The sequence below is a fragment of the Culex quinquefasciatus genome, chromosome 1 (assembly GCF_015732765.1).
Source record: "Culex quinquefasciatus strain JHB chromosome 1, VPISU_Cqui_1.0_pri_paternal, whole genome shotgun sequence".
Taxonomy (NCBI): Eukaryota; Metazoa; Arthropoda; class Insecta; order Diptera; family Culicidae; genus Culex; species Culex quinquefasciatus.
Window position 1 is genome coordinate 2,936,718 of NC_051861.1, and position 26,854 is coordinate 2,963,571.

At 36.0% G+C, this 26,854-nt stretch overlaps 1 protein-coding gene across 1 annotated transcript; it reads right to left on the bottom strand.

Annotated features, from left to right (window-relative positions):
* Positions 1-869: 869 nt before the first annotated feature.
* LOC6035214 (shootin-1) lies at positions 870-25,640 on the bottom strand. The gene is made up of 7 exons (XM_038248098.1): positions 25,179-25,640; positions 15,770-16,184; positions 14,616-14,989; positions 14,384-14,496; positions 9,388-9,550; positions 8,670-9,117; positions 870-1,448 (listed from the first exon to the last, which is right to left on the bottom strand). The coding sequence occupies exons 2-7, from the start codon at positions 16,110-16,112 to the stop codon at positions 1,135-1,137; spliced, it is 1,755 nt and encodes a 584-aa protein (XP_038104026.1). The 5' UTR covers positions 16,113-16,184; positions 25,179-25,640; the 3' UTR covers positions 870-1,134.
* Between the last annotated feature and the right edge of the window lie 1,214 nt (positions 25,641-26,854).

Below are 26,854 nucleotides of genomic sequence, written 5' to 3' on the forward strand. Positions count from 1 at the left end.
GAACGTCACACGTCAAAAAACGACCTGTCACATTTTGTAGATGGGCAATGTGTGTAAACAAAGTGAAATAAATACTTTTAAGTGGTGCTGATAGGGAAATTCACAAAAAATCATCAGCAGATTGATTTTCTTGAAGAATTTCGGGAGCGATTTTCTTTTGCGTGATTTGCCTCCTCTCTCTTTCGCGGGTGAAGAAAGTTCGCTAGCGAAATTGATTTTTTTCGATTATTCCATCCCTGACACCTTATGCAAACTGTCATTTGAGTGAAAGGGATACACTATTGTTTACAAAAGTTTCGTGCCCTTTTGAAATGTTAGGCTCCAATTGGGTACTAAAGCCCTATGTCAATTTTTATGTACAACGGTAAAAAACAAGATTAAAAACAATTTCTGATCACTTTTTTTCATTTTAATGCAAAAAAAAAAATTGACAAGACAAATTTTTTTTTGATGGATCAACTATGGTCCCCTTGGAACGAGCTGTCAAGTAGGAACTTTTCTGTCAAGAAGAACCGCGAGGTTAATTTTTTCAAATTGATTTAAAAATCCATTTTAAACTCTTTGTGGTCGTATAAGGGTCATTGTACTCAGAAAAATAAGCTTTATCGCTGTAAACAGTAATATCAGCAATCTAAGCTTCTTTTTAGGACCCAATTAATCATATGAGCCGGAATGGAGCACCGGATTCGAGTGGCAGAAATGCAAGTTCTCCCAAAAGAAATTCATTGTAGAAATAAGCAAAAACTGATCGAATGGAAATGCTCCATTAATCAGTTTTATTTAAAAAAATATCTGGATAAGAAATTAAAAATTAAAAAAATAATTTTGATCAAATGTGATATTCTTCTAAAAAAATTTAAACAGTTAAATAAGTTACTCTTTTGTTTTTATTAGAATCGAAAAATTATTCTATTTTTAATTCAATTAGCTAATCAAAACTTACATGCTATCGGTTTTTAATAAAATGAACGAAAATGTATTTAAAAATGCAACAATGTTAAGTAAAATCACTCGAACGACTTCTCATCCTCTGTGCGCCCACGTGTCGTCCCGTACAGCTCAAAATAAAGTCAGTTCATTTTAAAAGATCAACACGCATTTTTTAAAATTTTAAAATTTAATTTAATTCTACTGTTAAAGATCCACAATCCCGGTAATCACAGTCCGCACAGTCCGTCCATCCGTCACATCGCCAACAATCTCCGACTCGACGATAACCTTCGACTGCCGGTTGCGGCGCTTCATTCGCTCGAGAATTTCGTACATTTCCCGGAGGGCCGGATTCTGGGCGGCCAGTTGGCCGTAATTTGGCGGCTGTTGACTCTGTCGACTGCCCGTGGACGATTTCGTGGAACTGGCGGCACTCTCCAACTCGCTTAGCACGTTCGGTTTTCGGCGGCGCAACGTTACGCGGCCACTCTTGATGTCGGCTATGACCGAGTCTAGACCTGAGGGGGAGAGAGAAGTTTGAGAGTTTGTTTTTGTGAGTTGTTGCAGCAGGGTTTGTGGTTTGTGTCTCGGCTAAAGAGAAAGGAAGAAAAATGTTGCAATACATGCTGGAAAGAGCTTTTCCCAAGTCAAACAAAAAATGGCTAAGTATTAGTGAGAAGAGAATCATTTTGAGAGTGTGTGGAAAACTTGTTGACATGCTTTTTGAAGAGCGGGAAAAGAATCTTCCTCATTTACGCTTCCTTTTGACCGGCACTTTCACTTCCCTTGAAAGGGGGATGATAATGAAAATAGATTGATGTAAATATAACTCAACCGGCAGGGGGCTAATTTAAAGGTGTTGGTCTCTACTTTTGTCTATCAAGAAATGATTTCAGAATGTTTGAACAATTTAATAACCATACGTCTCCATCAAATAGTTTTAGACAGAGCAGAGCAGAGCAGTCCAGTGGAGACTCGTGGTTCTTTTTACAGAATTTTGATTAAATTTGCACGATAATAGTTACCGTTCAAATTTATCATCTTCTCCAGTTTCAAACTCCCTCAGTCCCGATTATTCCGTCTGGCACCCCCGACTACAATTTCCCCCCACTTTAGATCAGATTGCTGAAGAAAACACACTCACAATTGCTCCCCCGTCGAAAGCAAAAGGACGACGATACAAACGGCGTGTAATTGACAGCAAATGACCACACAGCAATAGCCTATAACTTTTGCGCTGTTCAGCTGTGGAAAGGCCAACGTTGCTGGTCGGGACCTAAAGTGTGGCGAAAGATACCTACAGGATGGCTTCTGGTCGAATCTTCCCACTTTTACAGTTGCGTTTTCGTGATGTACGGTTTTGAAAAGAATTATCAACTTTTCATTTATCCTTCTAATGCCCAATTTTATTTTGATTTTTTTTGTGTTCTGGTAACTCTGAGCAACTTTTTGTCTACAACATTTTTACTTCTCTTGATTTACGTTTTTCTTGTTTCATTTTAAGAATTTTAATTTGCATTTATTTTGTTGTCTCTGATAGTATTTGGCTTATCCTTACACCTCCTATTAAAATAAACATAAGTGTGCAGTGTTTTTATGCCCCAGACTATGCCGCTACGTATTTTCTAGTAAAATAATAAAAAAAAAAAATATATAAAACATTGACTGTAAAAATATGAAAAAAGGCATAGAGGCATAGTCTGGGACATACAAAGTTTTCAAAAAGCCGTAAGAGCCACCGTGACCTACGACACTAATTTTCGTTTTTCTCCAAATTGATACAATATACAATATTCATTTATTTTTAGATTAGGGCACTTGAAGGATGTGTAGATGAACAATCTGAAGCATTTCTGAAATTGGTTTTTCGAAGGTATAGGTCTAATACCGATGAAAAAAGGGCTTTGTTTACCAATGGCTCTTACGTCCTTTAGAAAACTAATCCGATAATGCATTTTTTTAAACTACTCTAAAATGACTCAGAAATTTTAAATCCAAGATGGCGATGATAACATATTGAAACAATGCATTTTTTAATTTAAAATGCATATTGCGCAATTCTCACTAACTTCGACTTCGCACTAAATTGAATTGAATTTGAACTTATTTACTTTTTTTAAGGCAGGAAAAGCCACCAAAGCAGTGGCACCAAAAACCTACTTCTTTTTGTAAACACATAATACAAAACATAAATACATGAGTATTGATCGCACTATTGCTATTTGTCAAACTGGCTTGGAAAATTAAAAATTTCTTCAAAAATGATCGATGAGAGCCGAGGTTTATCGCTTGTTTTTAGCTGTCACTCGCAATTTCGAAGTGCGAAAGTTCAGTTTGGTGGAAACTGCGACTGGAAATGTAAATAAACAACAAGTGGTTGCCTAGATTTTTGAATTTTTGCTGTCAAAAGTGCGAGAGAAAAGTGCGGGCAAAATCCAAGTTACAGTGCAAATATTCAAATTTGACTAAAATGGGGTCGCAGCACTCAAATTTCATGTTAAAAGCAAGAAAATACAAAAAACGGGAAAAAAAATTTGGTTGTGATTCAATTAACCGAAGTCCCACACAAACCTTCGAATTAGCGAATTTCGAATAATCGAAACTTCGGATAATCGAGTCTTGACTGTACTAAAGACACAGCTGAAATGATTCTCCAAAATTCTTTAATGAATTTAGAAAAACAATTTGTAGTCGATAAACTTATGAAATAAACCGATTTAAATTAAATCTAACGTTTCCAATTAACAGTTATAAAAAGAAGAAAAATTGTCTGCTTCCCTGCCGTTATACGGCGATATGATGTATACGCCATTTTGGACATTTTCAATTTTTTTAATACTGTTAGAATGTTGATTTGAGGTTTTGGGACCAAATCAAGACTGGGCAATATTTTATTACATTAATTCGATTTAATTCTTAAGGGGACGTACATTAGGCGTCATCCATAAAGTACGTCACGTTCTGAGGGAAGAGGGGGGTTTTGAGCGAGCGTGACATTGCGTGTTAAAAGCATAGGGAAATCGTGACAAAGGGGGGTGGAGTAAATTTTGGCTGATTTTAATGTGACGTACTTAATGGATGACACCTTATCCACATCCACGTAGACACATTTTTGAAAATTCAAGACCCACCCACCTCCCTTGCGGACAATTGTTCATGCGAAAAATGTGTTTGTGGAGCGTAGACAATCGCTAAGGGAGCGTTCTTTTATTACGTAACGCAAAAAATCGGATTTTTATACCCTCCACGGCCTCCGACCCCCCTTCCCCCAACTGCGTTACGTAATAAAATAAAGCTCCTTTAATACCCTCCCCCCCCCTCCTCTTAAAGTGTCCACGTGGACAATACATTAAGGGATCCGCTCAGCTGTCAAAATAGCTGGCACAAAAAATATAGCCTGCTTTGATCGAGCAATGTATACAGACATCATTGGGAAGGAAAAGTAGTGATTTTTTATTGCAATTTTTTCGGCCAAATGATGTTTGTGGTTTAAAATCGTAGAGAATAGGAAAAAACAAGAAATTCTGTAGGGGCCACATTTTTATTGTACTTTTTAACAGTTTCTACAGAGCAGACCTTAAATTAGTCATTTTAAATTGAAAAAATGAACAAAAACAGAAAATCGTGTCTACAGCAAAATCACTTAAATGGCGTATACATCATATCGCCGTAAAACGGCAGTTCCGTCCTGCGGTATGAAATTAAAAAAATGTGGATCAAGTTGTTACAAGATTGAATGATAAATTTAATAAAATAATTTTATGCAAGTTTTAATTGATTTTACAATGTTTTTCAACGAAATATTTTTTTTTAATAAATTTTAAAATTTGGAAATAAATTTCAATTGGGTACTAAAGCCCTATGTAAATTTTTATGTACAACGGTTAAAAACACGATTAAAAACCATTTCTGATCACTTTTTTTCATTTTAATGCAAAATTATTTTTTGACAAGACAACATTTTTTCGATGGATCAACTATGGTCCCCTTGGAACGAGCTGTCAAGTAGGAGCTTTTCTGTCAAGAAGGATCGCGAGGTTAATTTTTCAAAATTGATTTAAAAATCCATTTTAAACTCTTTGTGGTCGTACAAAGGGTCATTGTACTCAGAAAAATAAGCTTTATCGCTGTAAACAATAATATTAGCAATCTAAGCTTCATTTTAGGACCCAATTGAAACCATTTGGAAATATTGAAATACAGCCATCACTTCGTCGCTTGACTGTGCTCGACCAGCCTTTACCCTCAAAACCCTGAACCCGGAAACTCTCGGTGGTTGTTGTTCCGCGCTGTTTGGTTCCAGATACAACCAGCTCAGTAGTGGTCCAGCCGTGGCGCGATGCAGACGCGTCGTTCTTCTTTCCGTTCAATTCCGTTTAATATTTACGCGCGCACACAATCGGGTGTTTATTTCGAAATTTCGTTAAAGCCAAAGGTTAAGTGCAGCAATTTGAGTGTTTTAAAGTGATTTTGTATGCGACCTTCACTTTTTTTGGGGTGAGAAAATCAAATTTTCCTCCAACGGGAGTGACCGACACGAGCCTGGACGAGGGGTCAGTGTGCGGAGAGGAAAATGGGACAAAAATGAAAGTCAAACTCGATTAGTGTGGCTCCCTGCGTGTTTCGCAGCAGCATCCTCGGTTAGTGCCGGGACACCGGAAGGGGGTGGGAAACCTTGGCTTGATGGGTGGTGGTGGGGGTAGTGCAATCTGCTGACAAATATACAATGGCAGGTGATTTACATGATTATTTATGATTTTGCTTGAACGCTGTTGGTGGATGAGGAGGGGTGGTGAAGGAAAATTCGAAAATTCGAAGCAACTAGCAAAATGTGATTCAGAGCTGAAATTCAATTCTCCGATAAAATTAAAGTGTTCGTAGAGTGTTGTGTTTGGAAGGAATCAACAGGTGGATCCATAAAAGATACCATAAATGTGTGTGTTGTGACATCGCGTGATGCAGTTTTAATTAGCAAATGTTGGTCATCTAAAGCCATTCGAGTTCTAATTATATCTTCTACCCGACCCAATAGGGGCAATGGTAGCGGAAAACTCTCATTACATGTGTCCACTACATTCCAGGATAATAACCATAACCGCAACGTTGCTCCAACCAGTGACCTCACATTTATGGATGTTTAATTGGTAAATAGAAGGCATTCTTGGAAGCAACACAATGCAGACGGTTGAATTCAACAATTTTACCACAATTTGATTTTTATTCACCAATTTCATTGGATTTTACAGAACAAGCAATAGTAATGCACCCGAAGGAGAATGATGAGAGAAATGGAGTGAAATTGATGCAAATACAATTGAAAATGTCTGCATCGTCGATGTTGCTCTGTCTCAGAGGAAAATCAAATTAGGAGGCTTTCCATTTCTTTGCAATTAAATTTGAGACTTATGCCTGTCAGAGATGGGGTTGGGCAGTTGGTTGACAATAAAAAAAATCGGCATTAGACATATCCTCTGACTTGATTCCTTAGGCAAAAATAAGCATCTGTGCCAATTTTGAGCCAAATCGGTTAAGGTTTAAGGGCAGTGGAGTTAGTTTAATAATGCTTATAGAACGAGAAAAATGCAAATTGAAAAAAATACACTTACGTTTTCTGATGAGAAAACATATAAAAAAATTATGTCTTCTAGCAGAATGCATTAATTTGAATACAAAGAGACGTTGATCCTTTTAATTCCGCTAAATATTTTAATATCTTGACAGATACGTTTTGATTTCGTATTTACAAACAAGTTTAGATAGGTACGTATCACTGTTCTCACGCCGGTAATCATGATTATTTTGTTTTTTGATTAAGTTTTTCTTTTCGGCGATTTTGATTCAACTTAACAAGTAAAAATACGCTCTATTGAAAAGTTAATTGCAAAAATGTTTGTTCATGTACAACAGATTTTCAAATTGATTTATGTATTATCAAGCATGAATTCTTTTGAAGGATAACACAATAAAAAATCCACCTGGAGTCCAGATTTGTTCAAATTATTATAATGCCAGAACTAATTATTGCCTGACTCTTTTGAACGTTTTATTAACAATATTAAGTAATGTTTATAAGCCTGTCGTTTTAGAGTAAATGCTTGAAAATTTTAACAAATTCTTAAAAGAAATTTTCTTTCTTTTCCAATAATTAAAATTTTATAAGATTAAAAGGCTAATGTTTAAGTTTAACTGATGAACTGATACTTTATATAATCCATAGCATTATGCAAATGTGTTTTATCTGATGAAATGTGATTTTGGAAAAAAATATCTAAAAATTATTTTTTATGTCCGATCTGTGTCCAAAATTTAATCTTAGGGACAGTACGCAGCTCCAAAAAAAAGGGTCAAGAAAAAGCATTACGAACAGCAGAACAAGAGTGAGAGGGATTGATTTCTTGAGGGTTTACTTCACCCTCTCTGGCTTGCTTTCTCTACCGCTGCGACTGATTTGTTTCTTGAGCAGTATCTTATCAAGTGCATACCCTACATTAGCAAAAAAACACCTTAAAGTTTCTCGTTTGGTTAAAAATACAAAAAAATACTTTTATAATTTACAATTTATTCTAAATAATTTAAAGTTAATCAAACAAGTTTTTTCAATGAGTTTTTTCAGCAATAAATTTTTTGGGAAATTTTGGAAAATTTGCATTGGGTTGTTGTTACAAATGATTATTTTGAATAAATATATTGGGAACGCTTAAAAAAAATTAAATCTCATGAAATCATGATATCCAGCTTTTTAAGCGAAAATAGCGTTCGAATGGTGAACGCCCGAAATGTCAAAATCACGCAGTGGTACCAACATTACGAAAAAAGTGTGCCATGGCATGACAGCCGCATTTTTTTTTCTAATGTTGGTGCTCTTGCGCGATTTTGACATTTCGGACGTTCAACATTCGAACGCCATCTTCGCTTAAAAACCTGGATTGATGTGATAAAATTCTAAGCATATTGTGAAATTTGCGAATTATGAATTTGGGAAAATTTGCATTGGTCTTGTTTTTACAAATAATAATTTTGAATATACATATATTGGAAACGCTTAAAAAAAATAAATCTCATGAAATCATAATATTGTTGTGATAAAATTCTAAGCATATTGTGAAAATTTTCGCTTAAAATTAATCAATCTTATGAAATTAAGGTAGATTAAACGATTCAAAATTTTAAGCGAAAAAAAAGCTTTAATATAATTTTTGGAAATTTTTAGAAGTATTAAAAATTGGATTTGGTTTGGAACTGTTTGAAATTTAGTAATTTAAACTGATTGAAGGCTTAGTCCATCCAATTATGCGGAAATTTGAATTACAGCAGAATTTTAGTGAAAGCAATTTTAAATTCTGCAAAGCTTTCAACGTAAAATTCGGTAAAATGTTTTCCCCGAATCCATTTCGTCCACTAAATGGACCCGTTTTAAAGTGATCCCTTAGCCCGATCCATGAAGAGAAAACTAAATTAGCTCGCTACAACGTTAAAACTAGTTCAAAAGGCTACAAGTGCCATCCTTTTGCCAGAGTCTAGCCTCCCGAATGTATAGACATATATGTGCCGTAGATAAACTAGCACCAAGTTCAACCCTCTCCAGCTCCCAGCTTGATTGTTGCTAGTAACCTCTACTCTACGTGCGTGTTAGTGTGTGTGCCTCACTTCCGGTCGCAGAAGCTGCTCACACGTGTTTTTTGTTGTTGTGTTTGTTAGAAGCCCCGCAAACCGATCGATAAAATCTCCCGCGGTCCTACCTGTTGCTTGCTGCTTGCTATTTACAGTGTTGATTCCGACGTGATTTAATTTTTGCGTCGAAATGGCCTCGCTCAAGCCGAGTGACGTCGACGATCCTGCAGCAAGCGCCGGCGGTGGGGGTGGCGGAGGTGGTGGAGGTGGGAGTGGAGGAGGAGGAGGAGGTGCGGCGGCAGAAGCTGTGTTACTGATGCCGGACGTTAGCGAATCGTTGTCCCCGCCAAGCTCGTGCAGGCTCAATTTGTCCAGATCTAGTTGGGAGTAGAATTGCTGGTTTTGGTGCAGCTGGCTGGCACGGAGCAGGGTTCGCAACTCCCGGGCTTCCTCCTCGGCACGTTCGGCCCGGTCCAGCGTTTCGGCCAGATCTTGCTTTAACCGGTCCACCTCGAGCTGCAGCGACACGACCCGTTCGTCCGTTTGGCGCAAAAGCTCCTGCTCCATTTGTTGTTTCTAAAGCACGCGCGTGTCGTTTTTTTATGGGGTTGTGATTTACGTTAGACATTTAGTGGGAACTCTTGTTTTGTTTGTTAAATGTGCGCAACCAAACTAAAACCGCATAAACCATGCTTGATTTTGTACACAAAAATTGAGGTTATGTCACACTCCAAATCCAAAAAAGCTACGCAATTTAGTCCAAAAATTAGTTCGGTTATACGATTTGTGTTTGTTAGCAATTTTTTTTAAAAGTGTTTGAAAATTTAATAAATAAATCCTACTCACATATTCGATAAACTGCGCTTCGAACGTTTTGCGCTTCAGCTCCATCTCGGAGCGTATCTTCTGGATCTCTTCGGTGGGGTCGGTCCGCGAGTCGACCGAGTCGCGGTTCTGGCGCGCGAGGTTGTCTCGCTCGCGTCGTACCTGGATGTACGAGGTTTCGAGGCTGAAAGGTAAAGCAAACCAGTTTAAAGTATTATGAAAGGTATTTACAATATCAAATCTCTATTTCATTATTTTATATTCTTTTGTCAAACTTGAAGTTCTAGATAAAATCTAGATAAATTTAAATTAATAAATAAAATGTTAGAGAATTTTGTGAAAAACAATCGAAAATATTCAAATTAGCAATGAACTACTGAAATTTAATTTTTTCTTTCATTAATTTTTACGATTAAAAAGACTTTATTTGGAATTTAAAAGATTTCCGCTTCGCTTCGCTAGGAGACGGTGATTTTAGCGGATTGCAGACTGGATTTTTGCCATGTGATGTGATGAACAATGAATTTTACAAAAAATTTCAATAAAAGTTTCAATTATAGTCAATACTTATTTTTATTGCCCTCTGATTTTTGGGGAAATATTGAAAGAGGGGCAAAAACTTGAAATTAATATTGGAAATGGCCTTATTTGTAAAAATACAAATCTTCTTCTTCTATATATATAAATAATTTCAACGGTTTTGTTCGAACGCGAATCAGTACAATACGGAGCGTCGGATCGAGGTGCTTTTTGTTGTGTTGGGTTCGTGTAAGCCCAAGGAAGGTTCTTACGCTAACTAATTGACAATTTGGCCACTCTGGAACCGATTCTTGAAAATCTTCAGATTGTATGGGAAAAGTTACGTAAAATCAAATTTTGATCACAGGAGGCTGAATAAGCAAAACAGTTAAAAACGTCAACAAACGAAAAAAGGCAGAACGAAGTTTGTCGGGTGAGGCTTGTTTAAAATAAATAAATTTGTACAATCATTTGTAGACTTTTAAGAATTCTTGGCATAATTTTTATGTAAAATGAAATTGGATAGCCTTTAATATTTACATTTTTTTTATTTTGGGAGCGCATCGAAAAAAAAAACATAAAACTTACAACAGTTTGTGATATTTTTTGCTTAAAAATATTGAAAATGTTATTTGAAATGTAAATTTTCTTTTCCCCCTCCCTCCTTGAAAATTTTTTAATAGCCAAATTATAACAACATTAGCAAAATTTTACAGAAGGTTTGATTATAAATCATTTTTAGATGCTCCCAAGTGGCGAAATTGCACGATTGGTTTGCCAAATTTTCAAAGTTTATGACCCAAGTTCTTTCGAATCACAATCTATCGATGCACAGAAAGAAAATTTCTTCGAAATTCAAGACATACAATTAGAGCGTCCAATTTCCCAGGGCTACAACATTCCCGAAAAACGGGAAATTTCCCGGAAATTCCACTCAAAGTATTCAAATATTTGAAACGAGTTTTTGAAATATGTTTGAATTTTTTTTGGACCATTTTTATAATACGAAGTAGTGTTTTAATTATTTTTTAGTGATTTAATTTAATTGTGAATGCTTCAAAAATTAATACCATCTGAAATAAACCTTGACATGACATTTTAAGACAATAAATAAAGAAATAGGGGAAGGTGGGGCAAGACGACCATATGGGGCAAGAGGAACAATAGCTCGTACGGCCGTAATTTTTACAATTTTGATTATTTCCAGTATGAGGAATTGTTGCTAGCAATGCAATTAGCTGATTCTACTACCACATAACCGCCAAAACGACGTAAACGCCACGGGACATAAGATTTAATGAAGTTTTTTTCAAAACCTTTGTTTTCTTATAATATTTGGAAAGTACAAAATAAAGCTTAGGGTTCTTTTTAAGGCTCATTTTATCAAAATGCTATTTTTCCTAGATCAGTAGTGTCCCTACCAATGACATGCACCTATTACAAAGTATGATTTAACTTTTGGTTATTTTTGTAGAGAGCTTTTAAAAAATCTTGTTCATGTGGATTTTTAGTATGGAAAAAAATACGAATTGCTGCAACAACATATTTTATTGGGAAATAAATACATGAAAGTACTTAAAAACTGATAAACAATTGTTTAAAAAAGTTGTCCATACAAAATATAGTAATATTATGAAAATTTACTATTTATCATCTAAGTAATATTTTTTTTCGTAAAAAAGATATTTTTTTTAGTAAAATATTATTATTTAATCTAAAAATGGAAGCAACCTTTCAAATACATTCTAATCTGATGTATCTAAGTGATAACAGTTCAATTGTTAGCAAATTAACATGTTTTTTCATGCATTGTTCCTCTTGCCCCAACGGGTTGTTCGTCTTGCCCTAATAGTTGAGTAGAACGTACGGAAAATCAAACAAATTAAAATCATTAAAAACAGGATTTTTTAAAAACTTGTTCTAACAAAGTCTTAGTCAAGACCTAGAATAAGATGATTATAATAACATCCGACAGATTTTTTTGCTTTTTAATGGGTTATAAAGAGCTTTTCCTTAGCTTGTTACACTTGCCCCACTTTCTCCTAAACCTTGACATGACATTTTTAGCACATAGGTGGAACTCCATACAACCTGATAGCTCAAAAAGTGGGACGATTGTTAAGTTCTGTCACTGGTATAGTGGAAATTCGTCCACGCTTGTCACAGCCTACTCAGCATCAACAACTGTAAAATTTGAATCTATTATACCTCTTGCAAATTGACAGAACAAAATATGTATACCACTTGTATGTTGACAGAAGCTTCAAGCATTCGTTCGTTAAATGAAGGAGTTTATGTTGCTTTGGTAACGCGATTTCTTTGCTAATGATTCAATTTTTATGCTCTTCCTCAACAATTAAAGCTCTCCCTCGTGATTTCTTGATGGACGATGGGTTAATGACGTCGTTGATTTGAAAATTGAGAGGAACAGATTTAAGAGCTGCGAATCTCCTCCTCTATCCATATTTTTGTTCGATGTCAAAGAATTCAAGCCATGTACTACCTAAATACCTGTTTGCAATCGAATAAAATGATGAGCCATGATCTGAAAGTGCAGTTTTAAATGCATAGTTTTTTCCGGCATTTTGGAGCAGGAAAAGAAAAAGAATCGCAAAAACAACGGCCACACGAGAGTCGCACGAGAGGCAAAACGAAAAATCAAATCATGGAGTGCTGCGATGTTGTTTACTTGAGGCAACTTTTCAGTATACCAGTTTTGATTGGACGAAGGGTCAATGCATATTTCATGTAGCCGGTGCATGTTTACGATTTAATTAAATTATCAACTACGATTTATCTTTGCTTCTAATCATTATTTTAAAAAAATGATCGAAAAAGGATAAAAATTGGAATATAAGAAAACTTGCTAGAAATTTGAAATTTGGTTGTGAGTGATACAAATACATATGACACATTCCGGCGTTGCAACGTCATGAAATTTTCCACTTTTTGCGAAATATGTCTCGTATGATATTAAAACCTGTTCCAAATATAAATATTATTATAGATTCGGATTGACAATTGAATTTTCTACAAGTAGTGACTATGGAAGACTTATTTTAAGTCGAACTTTTCGATCACTCTGTGGCGTTGCAACGGATACAAATTGATAAGGCATGTTTTAGTTATTTTAAACATTTATAATTGTTATTCCAGCTGCCATTGAAGATTGAACCAATAAAACAACGAACAAATAATTAAAATGATAGGCTGATAGGTCTTGAGCCAAAACGGGTCGTTTTGTCGCTAGAGAATGTGCCATATGCATGTACCATAATATTATGAAAAACATCTCGAACAATATTATGAAAAACAATCGAACAAATGCTATTTTGCGCTACTATAAGCGTTCTTAAGAGATTTGGCACAGATGAAAAAGAAAATAGAATTAGAATAAAATTGTGATCAACAAATGGGACTAGATTTAATTAAAATAAGGATTACTCACTAGCTACATCTACTGACAATAATTATTAGAATGTATAGAACAACGACAACATCAAGGGATGTGTGACAAATTGTCCAAGGCATTGTGCACATTAAAATTAATCATCGTAATCGGCTATGAAATTATTTGGCTGGCCTGAAACATTGTTTTCGAATGAGGCAAGTTTTGTAAAAAGAGTTCTGTTGAAAAAGCTGTTTAAGTTTAATTACACGCCGAAGTACTACTAAGCCAACATTATGTTCTCGATGGCAATAAATGTTGTTATCAATAATGTTCCACTTTTTTATAATTTTATGAAATTTAAAATATTCTAATTACATGCACTATGGACGACCCATCGATGCAAAACTGCCATAAAAACTTGTCGAAAAGTTGGAGCTCTCCACCGCTAGAGGCAGCACCGTGCATATCCTCGTTTTTGAACCTCAAGTTCCACGGATGTGTTTTTAGACAAACTGATAAGTTCAATAAAAACAGTATTATTAAAATAAAATTGAATTCTCTCATTATTTTTTTTGTAAATTAAAAAAATGAATACTTTTGCTTGAATTTTGGGAAATCCCAGGAAATCTCAGAAAACATTATTTTCAGGAATTCCCAGGATTTTTTCCCGTGAAGGGAAATTGGACGTTCTACAATACTATGATAATTTTACACAAGTACTCATTACTTTAGATAGGGTTGTCAGATCTTCGTTTCTTTTGATTATTATTTTTAGAGGAAAAAAATAATTATATTTTAGGGTTTTCTTGTTTTCACATCTATTGCGAAATAAGTGAATAAAAATTTATAACTTTCCGAGCAATTTATCACACATTCTTATTTTCAATAGAGTTTTTACAACGATAAAAAAAACATGCTTAAAACAATTTCTGATATTTTTTTTAAATGTAAATGATTTTATAATTAAGAGTCGAATTTTGCAATGAAAATATTGACATTAAAAATACAATATTTAACTAATTGAGGTTTAAAAATTTCAATGATTGCCACAATAGATTTCCAATTCGTTCAACACTGTAAAAGCTTTGCTTTAGCCAAGACACTCACCGTTTGCTGGTGTCGATCGACTCGAGTATGTTGGCCGACATGAGCCGCGCGATTTTGCTCAACTCGGCATTCTCCGCTCGCAGCTTCTCGCTCGTCTCTTCGTATTGTTGCTTCTACAAAGGGAATGTATGTTACAATATGTGTGGAAAATTATGTTGCATTCATGTTTTCGAGAGAGAGAGAGGGCGACTCTCCCATTTTTCTCTGTTATGCTACATCAGCCTCAACTTACGCTCTCTTGCAGCTCGGAAATCTTCTCGTTCGCTTCGTACAGTTGCAACTCGACGTTGTTCAAGTATGATTTGAGCTTTTCCATCTCGTTGAGCAGCGAGTCCAGCTCCGATTCTTTCTTGGTGGCTTCGACGGAATCCGCGGATTTTTCCTTCTTGTGCTCCTCCAAGGATTTTTCCGCCCCATCATCGTCATCACTGCAGCTGCTGACGGTCCCCGAAGGAACAATTTCCGCTAGCTTTTTCTTGAGCTTACGATTCTTGTCGACAAATTCGGACCGTTCCTTGCGCAGAGCGGCCACGTCGTTCTGGAGGGCTGTCACACTTTTCTTCAACAGCTGGTTTGTACTTTCGAGATTTTGATTGCGACGAGTTACTGGAAAGGGTTGAAATATTTATTTCAGATTACTCATTGCCTGATGATGATTTTACTATTAAACTATTTTTCTTATCTACTAAAAAGATTCAAGTGTTCAATTGAGGTTTGCCACTCAACACACATAACGATAAAGCATTCCAAACAATTTAGCATAAACTCGTCAACCCCAAAAATATCAATAAACCCAAATCACATCAGCCCGTTGATTCATGCCAACAATCAACACACTGATCTAAGTCGGTTAACACTTTAATATGGCCGTTGGCCGTCGACGAATCCACAGCCTGCTAAACGCGCCCGGGGCATAATTCCCACGTGGTGGTCGTTAAAGCTTCCATTCATTGATGAGTGCTCGCGCGTGTTTGGTCATCGAAAGCGGGACGTTTGCTTCCCTCATCTTGTAAGTTTAGTCATAAACCTGTTGGCGAAGAAAGGTTCGGATTATGATTGTTCGCCGGTATGCATCCAATTTGCGTGGTTTGATAATAAACTTTATTTTGAAGTTTGATTTTACATAATTTTTAATGTTCAATTGAGTTTTTACGTCACAAAAAAAATATTATTAAAATTATCACCACCAAAAGTTATCCTTTGTTCTATTTTAATTTTTATTTTTATGTATTTTTTGTGGAATCTTTAAAACTATGGGAACTGTCGATACGATATTGTTTTAGATTCAGCTCAAGAATTATTGTCTACAAAGGGATTTACTCTAAATTATAATTAATTATATTAAAAAAATGGGTTTACAGAGGAAAGGTGAATAACTCAACTTACCCTCCTCACACTTGTTGATCAACCGGTTGTGGTTCTCCCTCAGCTGCAGATAATCGCTAGAACTGACCCCTTCCACATTCGCACTCATCGCCGCCGCCGTCCTTCCTGGCACAAACATCGAGCTGTGCATGCCCATGGCCGTTGCCGACCGCGACGAGGAAGCCGAATGTGGATCCTCGTGGACGGATGACGCCGACGACGGTGACGGCGAAGACTGGGAGTTGTTTCCGAAGCTGTTGGCAATGTACAGGTGCAGGGAACTCTTGCGCTTTGGGATTGGGATGCTGCTTCGGCTGTTCCGGGAGGGTGACGTCGATTCCGGGGACCCCTGGGACACGTCCATTGTGATTGTTGATGTTCAGCTGCGACGGCGAGATCGGGACATTAGGGTCAGCAGCTGAGCAGCTGGGAGGGCCTGAGGGGAGAAATTACAATGCGATAATGGGGCGACCGTTAGCTTGGTTTGTGTAAATAAAAACTTCCAAACAGCTTGCAATAATTATAATCTGATTAGTCAGCACTCTGTTACTTGTACATGGAAAGTGTGCGGTTTTGTGGCGTGGTTGTGGATGGCGTATAAGATCGACACCATTTCGTCAAGATCTCTCAAGATCTTTGACATTCACAATCAAACTGTAACCATGGAATGGCGTCACTTGGCTTTAAACAATAAGCCAATTTAGCAAACGCTCGTTTAGCTCCGGACCAAAAAGCTCTCAATTATCGCTCTTGACCGTGCCAGCGAAAACGGCCGTGTGACGATCGTGGTTTAAGCTGGCCAACAACTCCGTCGACGACGACGACGGTGGCGGTGACGACTCCCACTCATTCCAATGACCATAGTTGGTTGGAGTCGCATTCTTCTCATTGCCGTGCACGGTCCAGTGTGGCACGGAACTTGAAACGGAGTTTTTGCTGATGGGAGGCCGTAGCCAAAACGATTTCAGTGGATACAAATTTCTTTGCAGCAGAAATAGATTGACTGCTGCGAAATGCCTTTCGATATTTCACGAAAGTCTAATGTCCAAATTCGGTGAAGGGGTTTGTTGTGGTCAGAAAGTAAACGAAAAAGTTGCCAACAATTAAAGGACGCCCGCGTGAAAATGTAATGCTTGCGAAGGCAAACATTATACATTTGTATGACGTCTATGAGTTTATCACGCCAAAAGCTTCGATTTATCGAACCATGGCTCACAAAAAAAGAACCGCGGTTCTTTTTCAACTTCAGGTCTTTTGAAAGAAACGTTCAAAGATGGAATAATTTTTAAACTTGTTATAAATATAGTTTATTAAATTTCCAACAAATTGTAGTGTTTAATTTGCTGTTGAGAATTTAAAATACAATTTCAGATATTTCAATGCTAGTTAAAAAAAATAATCCCAGCATTGTCTTTTGGTGTACTTTCTCATCATTATATCGTCGCCGTCGTGCTAACTTGTCGTACGTGCATTTTGGGCCAAATTGAGTTAAGAACGCCATTTTATGCAGCTCACAATGCTTCACCTTTGACCTTCACAGATCCCCAAAATTCGATTTCAATCCTGAGATATTCAATAAAAGCCAAAAAAGCTCCGCGGATTTTTGTCACTTTTCATATGAAAGAAGTTTCAATCTTGTCGTGCTATCTTGTCACTCCCTAAAAATTGATGTAAGTGCGACAATTGGCCAAAGGGATTTCAGGTCAGGATGCGTTTGACGCACGTACAAGTTAGACTACATGTAATTATAACTCGGGACTCCAGCAACCAAATACAACCAAACTTCGGGACAATGCACAGAATGGTCAACCAAACAAAACGTGTTTTTCATTGTTTACATTGCGTGCTCTCGTTTTTATTTATTCAAGGTCAAACATTAAAACGCGTTTTTCTCGGAACGTCACACCATTCCAAAAAATCCTTTTCATCTGTAATAAAGACATCATCCATATTTTGAAAAAGAGCGAATGAGCCGTTCAAAAGAGCGGCTGATTTTAATGAGCAACCGAAAATAAGCGGCTCCTAAAAAAGAGCGGTTTTGCCCACCTCTAACCAAGACATCATCGATTGAAAATTAAAAGCCGAATGGGAAACTATTTTTTCGTATTTTTTAGACATTATTTGAAAAAATAAATAACATTTTATTTCCTGAAATTTTAACCTAAAAATGTCTTTAACTCGAAAACGGTGCATTTTATTTAAAAAAAAATAAACAAGTACTTTTTGATACCAAGTTTCATTTTATATCCAAAAATGGGTATTAGAATTTTTCGGGAAAATTTTCAATACTTTTAAAAACCACTTTAAAAAAAACTATAACTTGGCGAAAAACAAAACATCCGTCATACCCTATTGCTCAAAAGTTTGCACTTTTTGTCCACTCAAACATATAAAAAATAAACAATCGATGGGAGGTAGGTTTGTCAAAATTGATTTTATGCGATAAAAGGTGAATGGTTTTTTTTGTGTGTCTATTTTTCCGAATAGTCCTAATCATAACCTACAACTTTGCCAAAGATACCAAATCGATCAAAAAATTCCTTCTCAAGATACAGATTTTGATTATTTGCATAGCACTTTTCTTGGACAGCTCCAAAATTTGTATTAAGACTTTAATCGAGAAATCAATTATTCGAAATGGCTTATTTGGACCTAAGGAATCGATAAACAATGTTTTATCTAAATAAAACAATATAATGTAAAGTCGATTTTCGAAAACGTCATTAATTGCTCACCTGGTTAACTTGGTTATTTCAAAAGTGAAAAAATCACTAATAACGCACGGGTCCCCCACAGACCGTTATTATCCAAAAAAAATTTCCACCCAAACCAATGATTGGACATGGTTCCTTTCCTGGGACCATTCTGCACCTCTGGGCCGAGTTTCAAAATATTTGCCGGCAGAAATTTCGAATACGGTCAGTTTTAGTGTTTTGAGTAGAAATTAAGGGGAAATCGCATGTAAAATACGTAGGAAAAGTTCAAAGCTTTGATGTTTTAACTCTGAAACGTTACTGGTCATAATTTTAAGTTGTTCTTACACGTAGCAGAATGATATAAAACGATTTACCGGACTGACTTAGCCGGATTAAGCCTAAGTTAAGTGACTTAAGTCTATAATTTACAAGTTTATACATGAATATCTAATAAAAACTCCTATATTAGGCAATTTCAAGTCAAGGAAAGCTAGATTGCACAAAACTAACATAAAATGGGGTGACTTTGAGCCAAGGGGTGACTTTGTAGCAACAAACGACTAAAGATTGTTTTGATAAACTTGAATTTTATGTTAATTAATATATACAAATTTAGTAGATGGATTAATTTGGTCTATTTATGTTCCCACATAAACAATTTGATGATATTGCTACACAAATCTGCTAATTCGATTTAAATAAGGCCTGTTGATTTAAAGTCACCTCGATTGAAGTGACAAATCTGAAAATCATGCGCAAATTTTTCTGAATCAATTCATACTGAATCTAAATAAAACAATCAAAATATTAGGGCAACAACTTTTGTAACGTAGCAAATTTGTGGTATTGCAAAATAAATTGTCCTTTTTTGTTTTGAAACTTTTACAAATTTGAAGCATACGAATGAAATCCAGAGAGTACTTCAGCTATCATTTAGCCCATACTTTTTTGTTGTCCTGTGTAATGATTATTATTAGAAAAAGTTCTATGTCACAGCTTCCTACAGGATTAATATTTCCAACCAATTATGAATTTCAAACATGTATATCATAATAAAATATTTTATCCTATAATTGAATAAAGTGTTGTTGATAAATTTTGATCATCGTTACAATTCATTGAAACATGTTATTGATCAGCAAGTACGTTTGCTGATAATATATTCAGCAAAACAAAACTTATTCTTTCTCCACGTGAAAACACAATCACTCATCTACTCTTTTAACAAGCTTGGCATATATTATGAAAATTTGAAAATAGTATAGTCAAATATATGTAAACTATTGGGCTTACAAATACTTACATACGATGGCCGATGCATGAATTGTATGTAAGTAGCTGTAGTTGTAGTTTGTGTTTTAAAACTCTTGTCGGGTTCAGGGTAAGGCTAATAACACTAAAGCGTTATCTTTTTTTATGTTTTTCGTGATTATCTAACTTTTTACGGCATTTTTGAAAATGTTGGGAGAGTGCAACATAAACTATGAACAATATTTGCAACGATTAAACCTTACAATTCAAGCCTATTGAGCTTGTAGTTAAGCTATATAGCTATTACGCAATCGTAAAGTTGGTAGAAAGTCACCCTTTTGGCTCAAAGTCACCCCATTTTATGTTAGTTTTGTGCAATCTAGCTTTCCTTGACTTGAAATTGCCTAATATAGGAGTTTTTATTAGATATTTATATATAAACTTGTAAATTATAGACTTAAGTCACTTAACTTAGGCTTAATCCGGCTATGTCAGTCCGGTAAATCGTTTTATATCATTCTGCTACGTGTAAGAACAACTTAAAACTATGACCAGTAACGTTTTAGAGTTAAAACATCGAAGCTTTGAACTTTTCCTACGTATTTTACATGCGATTTCCCCTTAATTTCTACTCAAAACACTAAAACTGACCGTATTCGAAATTTCTGCCGGCAAATATTTTGAAACTCGGCCCAGAGGTGCAGAATGGTCCCAGGAAAGGAACCATGTCCAATCATTGGTTTGGGTGGAAATTTTTTTTGGATAATAACGGTCTGTGGGGGACCCGTGAACGCTTATTCAAAATTTCAGAGCAAAAAATCGAGTAGGGGATATATAAAAAAAATCGACAAGCATATTGGGACCCGTATATATTTAAGAACTAAGAATAAAGTTTTTATAAGAAATAAAGTCAACATTTATATGAAAACTTGGACCAATTTGCAATGTTTTGCTTGATTTGCAATTTGGTCTGGTACTTTTTGGGATAATAATGTTATGCCTGCAAACTTTACCCACGAGAAGTTCAATTAACATTCCTTCACTCAAGGCCCAAACAAAGTCGGAATGGTAACTTCAACTCGCTGGAAGATTCTAGAATTTTGCAGAACTCGATTTGTTCAAATCTGTATTTTCTGCAATCAAAAACATCGTTCCAACGTTTTTGAGCGCATAAAATAAAATTAAATTAAAAAAATTACACAGGTGAAAATCATAGTTGTCCAATTAACCTTTGCTATTAAATAAAACATAAGTAATTTTGAAATGAAAAAAAAATACCTAATTGTTTTCTAAATTATCTCGATACATTAAGTACTGACCATATGGTCACCTCTTAGTCAGCCAGCCCTGTTAAATAAGAAACTATCTTACGTTGACATCACATTACTTAACGTCATCCGGAGAACGATAAAACTTAAAGCAAGATTCAAGCCACCGTTCCAAGTCGAGTTGCGCTGCCGACAACGCGCAAAATAAAGCACATCAACCTACGCAGCTGATCTGAATAGAAGTGCTGCGCTCCAACGTGGCAGGCTGGCGTCCAGTCAGAGTTCGAATCAGAGTCATGTAACTCATGCCTTTTGGTCGCCGCACTCTGCGATCGTGACTCAAAATGGAATTTTGTTCTGCGATCGGCGGCGTTCAACTAATTGTGTTGGAAGCAATTTTTTGGCAATGTTCGACGTTGACATTGAACAGTACCAGATTGTTACACGAGATAATGGACTTCCTATGTAATTAGATGTAGGCAACTTGTTTGGTTCTGTGTAGTTTTTGGTCTTCTAGTTGTGATTCATAACTTTTTTTCTCTCTGAGTCTCATGTCTTAAAATGGGTCAACCATCCTGAACAATGTAGTGTACAAAAGTAGAAATATGTGCAAGTGCAATTCGCCGACGCCGCCGATGCAGGTCATCAGTAAAAGCAGCATAACCTGTTGCTACCCATCACCGGAGTAGTTCCACTAGTCCAGTGCAAAAATTTCACTGCACCGGAACAACTTGCCAGCCAGCCAGTAAAATTGCATTGCATTGACCAAGTTCAGGTTCAGGTTTTCCCTTTTATCCCTTTTCGCTACATGTCCTCTCCTGTACATAGGGGCGCGGGACCCTTAGTGCCAATCACCGCCAGCGATATTGTTTCAACGCTGTACGAGTATACGGAAACCGAGGAAAGTTGAGTTGGGCCCGTAATTTCGTCGTGACCGGGCTTGGGGTTCGCCCGAGCTTTTCCTCTCACTTGGGCTTGATTTATGTATGAGCGGCGTGTGTTTAGCCGCCGGCCATGTGCCGTTCAAGGAATGGCGGTGGTCTCTTGGTCTTGGCCGTGTGAACAAGCCGTCCCAACGGAGTTCAGTGTTCAGGATTGTTTTTGTTTCCCCCTCCTCATGTCTGCCATCATAAGCTCACACGCAGCATCATTTCACTTTCGGATCGTAGAGCTATGCCAAGTTACTGAGGCGCTGGGTTGTTTTATGGTAGATCGGGGTGGCAAGGGTTGGCCATTTTTGGGTCAAGTGTTCCTGCTTGCGGCACGGTTAGGCGGCATAATTGCTTGACGAACGGATCAGGTACTGCAGGTAGGACCGCGTTGGACACATGGTTAACCACATGAATGTCGGTGTTTACGGGTTGATTATAGGTACATAGGTGTAATGGGTTAGGCTAACTTGACTTTTGGCCGAAAAACGCCTTAACAGTTTTAAATTAGCATTTATTGTCTTTAAAGACAAATGCTTTTTTTTCAAGTTGTTGTCTCCCTTCCTTTTTTCAGGGGACAAAAAATAGTTATTGCTTCAACATTTAAATTTTTATTGATAAAAATACTCGTAAAATTTATTAACTACCAAAAAAAAGTGAAACGTATATTAATGCATTCTTTACGAATTAAAGGATTTTTAATCTTTTTACAAATTTTGAATTTTGGGAACACAGATCGAACATGACGGTAAACCTTAAGAAATATTTTTTAAATAAATTCGCTGATATTTTGTAAATTTGGATTATATTTTATAATTTGTTCGACCCCACGGCAGTGATCAGAGCTGAGGACAAAAACTTCAAACTAAACTGATAATGCAATCAATATTTTTTTTATAAGAAAGATATGTTTTATTTATAAAACCACATAGAAAATTTAAAAAAAATGGAGGAGCTTCTATAAGAAACGATCTCTGAACAAAATTACAAGCCATAAGCAAATTCTGCAAACAATTCACCCCAAATGACGGTGTATTTTTTTCTGGGATGCTCCTAGCCTACAAATTTGCTAAACCCACCAAATCGATGCAAAAAATCTTTCTCGGCAAAGAAAATGTTTATACTCAACCTTCAAAATAGTTAAGAGGAATCCAAAGGAATAAACAAACAAATTGTATTGAAAGTTTAAAAAACTGAACTTAAAGCTTCTAGCATAATTAAAAAAATAAACAAAGAGCACCTTGAAAGATAAGCTTTTCTGTAGTGCGTCCATCCCGGGAATTTCCAAATCCGGGAATTCCCGAATCCCGGAAATTTTCAAAAATTTGTCCCGGGAATTCCCGAAATTATAAAAAAAAATCATTTTGGACTGGAAATTCAGATTTGGTTGTTGAAATAGATAAACAGTTGTATACAAAGTAATTGATACGAATTTTAAAGCATTAAAAATAGTATTCGGCATATATCAGCTTTAATTTCGGTTATTAGGAAAAATTAGTTCACAGATGCCTGACGCTTTAAATATTTTCTATGTTATTTTATTTATTTTTGAAAGCACTGGGTATTAAATTTATATTTAGGATCTTAAATTTGAAAAAATATCATCTTAAATTATTTTTCATCAAACACTGGAATCTGGGGCCAATCACGACAAATGTAACGAATAAAGACAGCTATTTAAGTCAATTTTTTACATCGTGTTTTGAATAACTTCGGTTAAAACAGGTACAGAACAAAACAAAACAATTAGTACACCGATTTCCAAATTTATTGCTCTGAAATCTCCTGTACCTTTTCAGGTTGTAGTACTGATTTTCCCCAGTTGCCGGTAGTAATTTAAAAATAATTAGTAAAATATTTTTTTATATGAAATAAGAACTTCAAAATCTACCTAAAATTTTAAATTGACTGGTATCATTTTATTTCTAGAGTTTTTTCATAACATTCATATGAAAAACAATAGCTTATAGGACCTTTTTTTTTAAAAAAAAAACTCTGGTTTTGTTGTCGCATATCGTTTTGTTGACATTTTTAAAGAAATTTTTCAAGCTTTTCTAGTTATAGCATATAAAAAAACATATAAAAGAAATATATTTATAAAACGCTTATTTAATTTGAATCACATTGAAATTGAAATTTGATATCCAAGGCATAGCAAAGAACACAAAAAAAAACATTTTTAATTTCTTTTCAGTTATTTAAAAACTGTCGTCCTTATTTAGATTGAAATGTAGATTGTCACCAATTATTATTATTGAGCTAATTATATGACTATAAGCTGGAAAGCATATCAATTAATATGAAAACGTAGATTTTATGACTGCTTCAAAAATTTCCCGGGATCCCGGGAATTCCCGGGATTACAAAAATATTTTCGTGTTTCCCGGGAAATTCACAACCCGGGAAAATTAGACGCCCTACTTTTCTGTAATGTCACAGGATATCGAATTTTCATCGTTTAATTCAGCAATGAATAGTTTTACTTCTGTTTTTTTATAGTTCAAAGAATGTGAAAAAAACTTATACAATTCATGGGTTCAAGAGTCTAAAATCTTAGTGACTTTGGAAGTATTTTCATGAACAATTTATCAAATTGATTTTCAGTAACTTTTATCATAAAATATTCAAATAAAAAAATCAAACTACTTGCAATGTCTGGCAAAACTACTTTATTTTGTAAAGTCAATTTTAATTCAAATATACAATGATTTTGGATAGACATTATAATCCTATTTGACTTTTTTTTTATTCATAATTTATTTCTATAAGGTCCTATAAGGTCGTGCGACAAGGTTAGGACCGAGATATTCCTATTTGACTTTATTTCTAAAACAAAATTTATTTTTCTTTTGAAAAAGGTATTTGATCAACAATAAAATAATTGTTTAATTATGCAGAAATTCCTTCCATGAATCAAAAATAATGTTATATTTAATTTGCCCAAATAAATATTGATCGTTCAGCAATTGGCAATAGGTCAATTTCTTCGCAGACCTTCTCAGTATTCGATTACGTGTGTCTCGTTTAGATATGAGCCAAGCCAAGTGGTCTACCAGCGCGTGTGTGACTGCAACTGGCCTGTTTGTGTTGTTGAGGTTGCTGTCTCTTATCGCGACTGACTATAGTGACTACACAGCGCGCATTCTAAGTAATATTTGCCAACACGCCAACGTCACACGCAAATTCGGTCATCAGCCACCATCCAAAACAAGAGAGCCCCGTTACAAGGTGTGAGTATGATTTAATCGGTGGTAACACCCCAGGTGGTGTGGTGCGTTGAACTTACGTCGTTAGAGCAAACTTCCGCCAAGAACTGCTGCACTCACTCAAGCTCTCGATCCGTGGAAGCGGCCAGAGTGGCTTAATCCCAATCCTCGGATGACTCACACTCAACCTCTCTTCGAACCACTTGTTTTGCCTGCCTTCTTGCCCTGTCTTGCTTCGTAATACAGGTAATAGCTGGATAGACCAAACACAAAGCATACACTCTGAACCACCACCAGCACCAGCACTTGCAGGAAATTCTGCTCCAACACTGCTGGCTTGTAACTTTTCACACACACCCTATTCTCCGCGAAATCTCTGGACAAACTCCAAACCCACCAGTGCACTGGAGACCCAACCAAATCCAACCCCTGACGAACACTGCTCGCGAAATCCACGACCGACCGGTTCAACGTATGCGACTCAACTAAAGCCGGAGAGTTGGTTAAAAGTGAATTAAGCCTCACGGACTCTACACAAGTGTGTGCACGGAAGAATCAACGCATACAAGTACAACAGGCTGGACAGAGTCGTCGTCGTCGTCGTCTGGTGTGTTGAGTTGAGTTGAGATGTTTGGGAAATAAAGCTGGCAGAAGTTCGTTCAGAGTTCAGCCAGCGAGTGAGAGTGCAAATTGGTATGGGTTTTGAACTTACTTTACTTGATATGCTTTTGGGCTCGTTTGGCTGGAGCAACAGAAGCAGTAGAAACAGCGACTTGTTGAGCCGTTGTTTACACTTTGCAGGGTGTTATTCATCCGGTATATGTAGATTCGGAGAAATTATTGAATCATAGGTTGCTCCATTGTTATCGGATTGATAAAAAGCTTTGTTGTAAACAATTAAAAATTGCAGCGATGTATCTGCTAGATAACTTTAAAAACATAACCAACAAAATGACTCATAAAAAATGCAAAAAACAAATAGACAGACATTTATAAATCACATTAAAACATCTAAGAGAAAAACTATTGTTTTCAAGGGTTATCACTTGACGGTTCTTATCTCGATATTCTTCTTAGCTCGATGATTTTTTCCCTCATTGGCCTTTTACATTTGATCCACCTTGATATCTACAAATACTCTCCGGTTGTCAATATTGTCTAATTCGCACGGCTTGCATAAAAAATTTTCTTTGTGAAATGAAGCTTTGAAGGGAGTTTGACATCCATTTATTTTCATCACAGACTCTCTCGTTGTCGACAGGGTTGCCAGGTTGCCTGATAAATCTGGGAATGCCAGATTTTTCAAGTGTCAGCCAGAAGAAAGATTCATCCTTCTCAGTGCCAGATATTGACAGATTTTGCCAGATTTTTCACTTTATGGCCATTTTGAACAACTTTTTGATTAAAATGAATGAATTTAAATGAAAATCGAAAAATTAAAAATGTGTTTTTCTAAAAGAAAATGGCAATTCACCAATTTTGTAGCCAAAAAATCAGTCAAACCATCTAAATTCTTCAAACTTTTTAATTAATCCATATATTCCTTTCCCTTTACCATTCAAAACTGTTAAATTTTCGTCTGCCAGATATTTTCCAGATTTTTTATCGATACTGCGCCAGATTTTTAAAATTTTGACCTGGTAACCCTGGTTGTCGATATTGAAAGGACCGTCGAGAGCGGGAGTTATCAAATTGTAGAACGAAAAATCAAAGCAATCTTTTCGAAGGGACTTAAAAAAAATATAGAAGATCGACA

Coding starts and splice junctions, on each gene's coding strand:
- LOC6035214 (XM_038248098.1), bottom strand. CDS start 16,112: ATGGACGTGTCCCAGGGGTCCCCGGAATCGACGTCACCCTCCCGGAAC. Junction 14,990..15,769: donor GATCAACAAGTGTGAGGAGG/GTAAGTTGAGTT, acceptor AACCCTTTCCAG/TAACTCGTCGCAATCAAAAT. Junction 14,497..14,615: donor TTTCCGAGCTGCAAGAGAGC/GTAAGTTGAGGC, acceptor TTCCCTTTGTAG/AAGCAACAATACGAAGAGAC.